This window comes from Protomyctophum parallelum (genome assembly GCF_964188405.1).
Source record: "Protomyctophum parallelum genome assembly, chromosome: 12".
NCBI classification, from domain to species: Eukaryota; Metazoa; Chordata; class Actinopteri; order Myctophiformes; family Myctophidae; genus Protomyctophum; species Protomyctophum parallelum.
In genome coordinates, this window is record NC_139712.1 from 8,409,496 (window position 1) to 8,419,495 (window position 10,000).

Consider the following 10,000-nt stretch of genomic DNA (forward strand, 5'->3'; position numbering starts at 1 on the left):
CATAAAGGAAGCAAAAAGGGAAAAGAAACATATACAGTGAGACAGACAGACAGACAGACAGACAGACAGACAGACAGACAGACAGACAGACAGACAGACAGACAGACAGACAGACAGACAGACAGACAGACAGACAGACGTGGAATAAAACCAAATGGAATTTCATTCAAAATATTTGCTGTCAAAATGAACACTGCCGTGAGGGTACAGTTTGGGGCGGAAGGGGGGGGTGCGGAGGGTGCTCCAGCACCCCCTGCTGGTGGAGGGCAGAATGTCTATCAGAGCGTGCTGAATGCAGAATGCACAGGGAGTGAGTTGACAGATAGACACAACACGACGAGACAGCAAAAACCCTATTACTTTCACCTGCACCAGGTTTAAAGATGAAGTGCCACTATTTTTGTATTTTTCCAGCTTTTCATGTGTCTATGGGGTGACAGTACTTCATTAGACACCCTGGAGTCGTTTTTATGTCCAATGCCTGGTGTAATAACTTTGTATTTAGGGTTTCTTCCTGGAGGCTGAACCCTTGACGGTCAAACGGGCCAATGAAGTAAACACGGATAGTGTGACGTAAAAATATTGCACGCACACACGCACCTCCCCCTCTATACATATTTTTTAAATACGACAACCTCTGTGGGCGGAGCTGCCTGCCACATACACACGTGTGAACTGAACACAGCCAGTTTGCTTTTGCTGCTCTGTGTCTAACAGTAATTTCACACATTACCAGTTCACAGCAGAGCAGACTGTTTTTCGTTAGATTGGAAGCAAGTAAATGTTCATGTCGGGTCCTCAGGATTAATCAAGGAAAACCACAACAAACCAGTCTTATAGCCTACCTGCTCTGCTGTATAGTTGCTCATGCTCTTCTCAAGGAGTAGGTTGTTTCTTTTATAATCACAGTGGTCAGGCTTTGATACAGAGTGTAGTGTCACAGTGTGCATTCTTGTTGGCTGTTGTAGTCAATATGTATGTAGGTCCTAATACTTATACGAGGCTGTAAAGTCAAGAATTAGAAGTATGTTGTGTCGCGCTGGAAGTCATGTTGCCATGTCTGGCTATTACAAGCAACTTGGGCTTGTTTTCATATAAGTAACTTTCAGGGGAGATGTGGTTGACTTGACCAATGGTTCATGTGAAGGACCCTCAGATTAATATGTTGTTAAAAGGATTGGTGTTGTTGAAACGTTTTCATAAATATTCACAGCAATTTCTGTGACCTATTTTTGTGGACCTGGCCGCTTGTTTCTTTAAATCTGGCGACTTTTGCTGAAACTCAATGCAGTCAGATAAAGGACAGTTTTAATGCCAGGGTGCTTAGCTGGAGGAAATCAATAGCCTACAATATATTGTAGGCTAAATTATCTATCAAACTAATTGTTTCTGCTGTTAAACTATGATCGAATTGGATGATGAGCTGAGCTGATTGCGACAATAGGGTCAATATAATTGGAGGAAATAAATAAATGATTATAAAAAATCAGAAAAAACAGATCTGATATGGTATGGATGCGTGGTATTATTATGCCTATACATGGATGGTGGCAGTATAAGTGCACATTGGTGCCTATACGATATCTCAGAAATTTGGGAAGTGTTCACTTCTAACATTCACAAAAACATGAGTTTTTGTTACAGACACCAATTTGCCATTTTGTAAACAAAAGGGCAGAGCCATGGCCTGTCCTTTTATAAGGAGGGGGAGGGACTAGGACAAGTGGGTGGTCTTAAAGGAGGAGGCGGAGGGACTGGATTAGGTGGGTGGTGCTATGGTTAAACTCACGCATACCTAATGAACTGGTGGGTGTGTCCACATAAAAACATAATTTTAACAAATACTGTACACTTTTTTGAAAAAATTATACCTCATACACACTTAAATACACCTGATGATCATGTTTAAGTGTGGAAAGAAATCACGGCACTCCATCTTTAAAGAGATCTAACCCAAACAACAACACAATAAGTGTCACATACTGTTATTATGATTAACTCGGTTAAACTAGGTCAAAAATAAGTCATTATTAGGCCGATTATACCCGAATAAGACCCGGAATTTCCCTCCCACCCTTCAGCCCCCCCCCCCCTGGTATCAATCAGTAAAATGTTCGTCGACTACCTTTTTTCACTGACAAAAACGAATGGAAACTAAATTAAAATTAAGCTACGATGACTAAAACTAAGACTAAATATACTGACAATTTCGTCGACAAATAAAAACTAGACTAAAATGTTATGAAGGGACTAGTGGACAAGAGATCAAGTATAAGTCATTTTACACTTGGTTGCATGCTGAAAATAGCAGATCTACAAGCTGACGCGTTGTGAGCTTGCAGATCGGCTATTTTCAGCAAGTGTAAAAACACTCATTACGACGGCATCAAGGCCCGCCAAAATACATTCTAGTCGACTAAATCAACTGTAGATTCAGTCGACTAAAATCTTATGACGTTTAGTCGACTAAAACTAGACTAACACTAAGACATTCCAGGTGACTAAAATATGACAAAAACGAAATGTTTCAGTCCCAACGACTATGACTAAACTAAAATAGAAATTTGCTGCCAAAAACAACACTGCCTGGTATTAACCCATTTTGGTGTTAGCACCATGTTATGCTTTAGCTATTGAAAAATAGCAGATCTACAAGCTCGTAGCGCGCCACCGAGTGGCGCGCTACGAGCTTGTAGGTCTAGCTATTTTTGAAAAATCGAAGAACGACTGACATTTTTTTAGAATCTGATCTCAGGTCAGAATGTGTTAATCAGACCAGTAGTGTGTGTCCAGTGGAAACCTCGTATGAATCTGATCTCAGGTCAGAATGGGTTAATAGTACCTTCCAGGTCCTCCTCTTACCACAGTCTTCCTCAGAGAGCGAGGGTTCGATGATGGCCTTCTGTCCGGTGCTCCTGAACATGCGTGTCCAGTGGTCCTCCCGCGTGTAGCAGAGGGCGCTGTTGACCTTGACCACCACGTTCCCGTCGCTGACCTCCGTGAGTGACCTCAGACCCAACCAATGCACCGCTGTGTTCAAGATAATCACACTGTAACCCCTAGAAATGGACACACACATACATGTATGCACACACACGCACACTTAAACCTCTGTAATAGACATATACAATACAGGAATGGAACACCTATACAGTACAGCAATCTCATCAAATTCTACTTCATTAAAAAAATTCAAACATAAGTTTATTAGGACCCACTTCATTGACCAGATCACTTATATTTCTTCGCAGTGTTGTTTTTGGCAGCAAATTTCTATTTTAGTTTAGTCATATAGTCTTTGGACTGAAACTTCATTAAGTTTTTGTCATATTTTAGTCACCTGGAATGTCTTAGTGTTAGTCTAGTTTCAGTCGACTAAATGTCATAAGATTTTAGTCGACTAAATCTACAGTTGATTTCGTCGGCTAGAATGTATTTTGTCGGGTCTTGATGCCGTCGCAATGAGTGTTTTTATACTTGCTGAAAATAGCCGATCTACAAGCTCACAACGCGTCGCAACGCGACGCGTTGTGAGCTTGTAGATCGGCTATTTTCAGCATGCAACCAAGTGTAAAATGACTTATACTGGATCTCTTGTCCACTAGTCCCTTCCTAACATTTTAATCTAGTTTTTATTTGTCGACGAAATTGTCAGTATATTTAGTCTTAGTTTTAGTCATCGTAGCTTAGTTTTCATTTAGTTTCCATTCGTTTTTGTCAGTGAAAAAAAGGTAGTCGACGGACATTTTTCGTCTCAGTTTTAGTCGACGAAAACAACACTGTTTCTTCGTATCATCTATTCTTTTCTCTAATCATGTAAATAACCAACAATTCTAATCAAGTTCTCGTTGTGTTTTTCTTTTGTTGTTTTGTTTATGTTTTATATACTGCAATCATGTTTTCTGGATATTCTATATCTCATGTACAATGTTTCATTATAATTTATATAGGTTGAGGCCTCGCATATATATATATATATATTAGGTAGATATAGATGTTCCCTGTGTTGTTTTTATACTGTGCTGAATGAATAAATATAAATACAAAATACATGTATGCACACGCACACTTAAAGGAGAATTCCATGCTAGAAGGCTTTCTTACCTTTAGTTGTAGTTGTTACGTCCCCCCACCAAAGAGGTCCACGTGTTCAATGCAATTCAATTCAATACATTGAGGAAATAGCCAATAATGCGCTTTTGCACAAAATAACACCTGGACCTCTTTGGTCGGGGGACGTAACAACTATACAAAGAAAGGAAAGAAAGCCTTCTAGTATACGGAATTCTCCTTTAACCTCTGTAATAGACATATATACGTATATATTTATATGCACACTGTTATGGCCAGCTATAATTAGTTCTGTTTATATTTGGTATTATCTGTTGTTATTATCTTGTTTCCTGTGTTCTGAGGTGGAGAGTTGATGAGAGGAGACTGCCATGATCAGGAGACTGATGGAGAGTGCCTATTGGCTGCTGTGGGGGAATTGCTCCTCTCCACGGATTGGCCGGCTCTGACGAGGCCCTATGACAACCAGCAGTGTGGATTGGGTGGTGGCCACACCCGGTCTACTAGAAAGCTCAGTCACAAACATCTCTGCTCAGAGGACTGTCATATTTTAAAGGTTACTTCCTGTATGTTAACCAGTTCCATATAGTTTGAACACAAGGACTAGTGTAGCTGATCTTAAACCACCAAACCTGAGACATAGGGTAGGTAGAAGCTCATTTAAACACACAGGGGAAATTTGCCCAGTCTTTGAACAGTCTATGTTGAAAAAGTGGCTGATGGGCGAGTTAGTATAGTGCTGTATTTATCTATTTATTGTCTTTTGTTTATTGATCTATGATGGCCGGTTGTAAACATCATTAGTATCGTGATGTTAGTACACACGCGTTCTTCTTATCCTAATGCTGTAAATATTTATTTATTTATTTGGATCACAATGGAATTAAGTCCTCTGACTTTTTGTGCAATCCTGATAATTCTGTACACTGCTCTCTCTATGAATTGTATCATGAATATATCAATCAAATCAAATAAATTCAGCTTCAGGGCAGCAGGGAATCGGTCCCCCTGTCCTCCCACAGCAACCTGCGACCGTCCTGTCCACTTCTTCATTTGGGATACGTTTTTGAGTGCTGTTTTTGATTAGTGTTTGTTATTGTTTGTAGTTGTTGTTTTGTTAGTTCAGGTTATATTTGGGTTTATTATTGTATATTTTTTTGTAAATATTCCTGATTTTGAGCTGTAAATAAATAAATGCACATTCAGTTTTATTGCAATTGTCTTTCTGCATTTTATGTTGCTTCCCCTCCACTAGGGGGGCGTAACACAGACGCACCCATTTTTGTGTTATAGCATCATGTCGTGCTTTAGCTATTGAAAAATAGCAGATCTACAAGCTCATAGCGCGCCGCCACGCGCTACAAGCTTGTATGTCTGCTATTTTTGAAAAATCGAAGAGTGACTGACATAGATTTTTTTTTTTTTTTTTTAATCTGATCTCAGGTCAGAATGAAAACTGTCAGGATGTAGAAGACATTTTTAGAATCTGATCTCAGGTCAGAATGGGTTAACCCATTCTGGGCGGGAACCCCTGTTGGTGTTTATAGCATTATGTCATACTTTTGCTATTGAAAAATAGCAGATCTTCTACAAGCTCATAGGGTCAGTAGGTCTGCTATTTTTGAAAATGTGAAAATGTGGCGCAAATCTTTTTTTTTTATATATATATATATATATATATATATATATATAATATTCTTTCAGAGTGAACGTTTTTAACTCAAATCTTTGCTTCTGGGAGGTCCCTGGAACAACATATTTTCAGATGGGGGTCGGCGGCCTATTACATATAATATGTTTGGGGGTCCTTGACATGAAAATGTTTGAGAACGACTGACATAGAAACATGACGGTTTTTCAGAAAACTAAGGATTTAGAAGACATTTGTAGAATCATCCTCGGGTCTAAATGGGTTGACCTCTGTAATAGACACATGTACTGTACTGTGTGTACTGTACATACATCATACAGCTTGGTTGAATGCTTGATTCTTATTGGTCAATTATGTCTGGATAATGACTGCTCCGCACGTGGCTGCATGCCGCTGCACTGGCTGGATTTAATCCATTTTGGTGTTGTGCTTTAGCTATTGAAAAATAGCAGATCTACAAGTTCATAGCGCGCAACCGAGTGGCGCGCTATGAACTTGTAGGTCTGCTATTTTTGAAAAATCGAAGAACGACTGACATAGAAACATAGCTTTTTCAGAAAACTGTCAGGATGTAGAAAGACTTTTTTTTTTTAAATCTGATCTCAGGTCTGTACCCAACATGACAGCCATCTTAAAGGACCACTTCACCACTTTTCAACCTATCTTCATATAATAGGTCCTCACTAATAATCATGATAAAATGGCACGATTTTTTTCTACTCAGCCTGTGTCTCATAGGAGGGCTGTGGGTTTACAAACCGTCTTCCAGTGACATCATCATTTGGCAGATTTTTTTTTAAACAAGATTTTTTTACAAAAATGTTTAGATTTTCATTATCGTGAGAACGATGGCTTCCATTTTCGCATTGCAACTTTTCAGGACTAGAAAGCCTGCAGTTTTTATTAGCTTGTATTCCCCATCGATGATGTCACTGGAAGACGGTTTCTAAACTGCCCACAGCCCTCCTATGAGACACAGACAGAGTAGAAAAAAATCGCGCCATTTTTTCATAATTATTAGTGAGGACCTATTATATGAAGATAGGTTGAAAAGTGGTCCTTTAACTAAACATGCTTTCAAGAATGTTTTTGAAAACATTTGAAGAGAGAAATAGACTATCTACCCGAAGTGTGTGTGTGTGTGTGTGTGTGTGTGTGTGTGTGGATGTGTGTGTGTGTGTGTGTGTGTGTGTGTGTGTGTGTGTGTGTGTGTGTGTGTGTGTGTGTGTGTGTGTGTGTGTGTGTGTGTGTGTGTGTGTGTGTGTGTGTGTGTGTGTGTGCGTGCGTTACCTGTGTGCACTTCGTCCTCGGATCAGCTCCAGGTTTTCAAACACAGACAGGGAGTCCAGTTCAGCGGGCCATGACTGGATCAGCATGTAACCTACACACACACACACACACACACACACACACACACACACACACACACACACACACTACATTTTAGTTGATTAAATCAACCATATGTTTAGTCAACTAAAATCCTATGATATTCAGTCAGCTAAAACTGGTCTAAAACATTTCAAATGACTAAAATATGACTGAAACGTTAAATGGAATTTTATTCAAGAGACTATGACTAAAACATCAAACCTTTCTGTCAAAATGAATGTATAATCAATAGCAGCAGTACACCAGTGTAGCCAGAGGAGGGCAGTGTGAACCCATGCATAAACTTGAGAGAACACTTGGGGCCAACATGTGTCTTATAGACCGATTCCGTAGCGGTTTCATGGTCGCAGTCTACGTATTTCCTGTAGGCGGACTCGACGTAGCTGCGGGGATAAAACCCTCACCAGGCGCACCTCTTCCACTACAGTGAACGGCAGAGTGACTGATGTTAGTTTGCCTCAAACTTTACTCCTTTACCTGCTTTTTTACTAACACTAACATTACAAAGATGCCCAGAACATCGAGATGAACCTGTGTAGTTTATGGCTGCTCCAACAGTAGTGGCAACATACAAAATAAATAAAAACGGAATGTCTAATATCCACCGCAGTGGCGGAGACCAGAGCCATTGAGTAATGGTTGAGACGAAGCAGTGAAAGATACCTTACCCAATACCAAATATTTCTGTTTTATTAACACAAGGCTGCTGTACTACCTCATACTTTAAATGCTTAGTATGAGGTATAAAATACAGCAGCCTTGTGTTCATAAAACAGAAAGATTGGGTATTGGGTAAGACTGAAATTATGTATCTTTCAGGACCCTTCACTGCTTTGTCTCAACCATTACTCAATGGCTCTGGTCTCAGCCACCACGGTGGATATTTTGACATTCCGTTTTTTTTTATTTTTTTTATGTTGCCACTACTGTTGGAGCAGCCATAAACTACTCGATGAGAACTCTCGATGTTCTGGGCATCTTTGTAATGTTAGTGTTAGTAAAAAAGCAGGTAAAGGAGTAAAGTTTGAGGCAAACTAACATCAGTCACTCTGCCGTTCACTGTAGTGGAAGAGGTGCGCCTGGTGAGGGTTTTACCCCCGCAGCTACGTCGAGTCCGCCTACAGGAAATACGTAGGCTGCGACCATGAGACCCGCTACGGAATCGGTCTATATAGACAGCTGTTCTACAAGCTCACAATGTGAGATGTTGTATGTTTTATTGATGAATTGAGTATAATGAGGGACCACAATGGAAACAAGACCCCTGGGGTCCTTTTGTGTTAACCTTTGCACTATCTGTGTTTAACAATATTGTGAAAGTATTCAATCAATCCTTTTTTTTTTTTTTTTTTCGTTGGTAAAAACCAGCCATTTTCCAATATCAGATTATACTTTTTCATAGGTAGCTTCATAGACTTATACTATTATTATTATTATTTAATAACATTTATAAAAACATACCAGTGATTTCTTTAACAGTTCTGAAGTACTCCAGCTTGGCGGTATCCATCGGCGGTACCTTGTAAAACCTGTCCCTGTTTGAACCAATCACAAGACAGCTTACTGGAAAGGCAATCCAACCACAATCCACCTTACTGTGACGGGTCACCACGGACCTAATTGTTAAGGTTTAATCACAAAATGGGGGGATGACAGATCAAAGTGATTGATAAGGGGGGGTGACAGATCAAAGTGATTGATAAGGAGGATGACAGATCAAAGTGATTGATAAGGGGGGATATGACATCATACCCCAGGAAGGATGTGGGCAGCAGGGAAACGGCTCCGTTGATCTTGGTACAGTTCCTGAACGACTCGATGTTGGAGTCGTTGATGGCGATCGCATCGCTGAGGGAGCCGACGCCTATCCCGTCACACACTGTATAGTAGGGGAGAGAGAGGTTATACACTGTAGGGGAGAGAGAGGTTTATTTATACACCATAGGGGAGAGAGAGGTTTAATCACACACTGTTTTGTAGTCATCAGGATGATATCGCTACGTCATGTTGTAGTCATTGTTTTGTAGTCATCAGGATGATATAGTTACGTCATGTTGTAGTATTGTTTTGTAGTCATCAGGTTGATATCGTTACGTCATGTAGTAGTATTGTTTTGTAGTCATCAGGTTGATATAGTTACGTCATGTTGTAGTATTGTTTTGTAGTCATCAGGATGATATCGTTACGTCATGTTGTAGTATTGTTTTGTAGTCATCAGGTTGATATCGTTACGTCATGTTGTAGTATTGTTTTGTAGTCATCAGGATGATATAGTTACGTCATGTTGTAGTATTGTTTTGTAGTCATCAGGTTGATATCGTTACGTCATGTTGTAGTATTGTTTTGTAGTCATCAGGTTGATATCGCTACGTCATGTTGTAGTCATTGTTTTGTAATCGACAGGATGATATCGCTACGTCATGTTGTAGTCATTGTTTTGTAGTCATCAGGATGATATCGTTAAGTCATGTTGTAGTATTGTTTTGTAGTCATCAGGATGATATCGCTACGTCATGTTGTAGTATTGTTTTGTAGTCATCAGGATGATATCGTTACAGTACGTCATGTTGTAGTATTGTTTTGTAGTCATCAGGATGATATCGTTACGTCATGTTGTAGTATTGTTTTGTAGTCATCAGGATGATATCGTTACGTCATGTTGTAGTCATCAGGATGATATCGTTACGTCATGTTATAGTATTGTTTTGTAGTCATCAGGTTGATATCGTTACGTCATGTTGTAGTATTGTTTTGTAGTCATCAGGATGATATCGTTACGTCATGTTATAGTATTGTTTTGTAGTCATCAGGTTGATATCGTTACGTCATGTTGTAGTATGTTTTGTAGTCATCAGGTTGCTATCGCTACATCATGTTGTAGTCATT

At 39.6% G+C, this 10,000-nt stretch overlaps 1 protein-coding gene across 2 annotated transcripts in view; it reads right to left on the minus strand.

Annotated features, from left to right (window-relative positions):
• The window catches only part of LOC310868269 (melanoma receptor tyrosine-protein kinase-like), a 37,642-nt gene that overhangs the window by 15,940 nt on the left and 11,702 nt on the right, over positions 1 to 10,000 (minus strand). For both annotated transcript variants that reach the window (XM_083778622.1, XM_083778621.1), the window contains exons 8-11: positions 8,867 to 8,993; positions 8,576 to 8,649; positions 7,013 to 7,103; positions 2,863 to 3,059 (exon numbers count right to left, since the gene is read on the minus strand). In XM_083778622.1, coding sequence (XP_083634748.1) covers positions 2,863 to 3,059; positions 7,013 to 7,103; positions 8,576 to 8,649; positions 8,867 to 8,993 — 489 coding nt within the window. The remainder of the gene's footprint in view (positions 1 to 2,862; positions 3,060 to 7,012; positions 7,104 to 8,575; positions 8,650 to 8,866; positions 8,994 to 10,000) is intronic.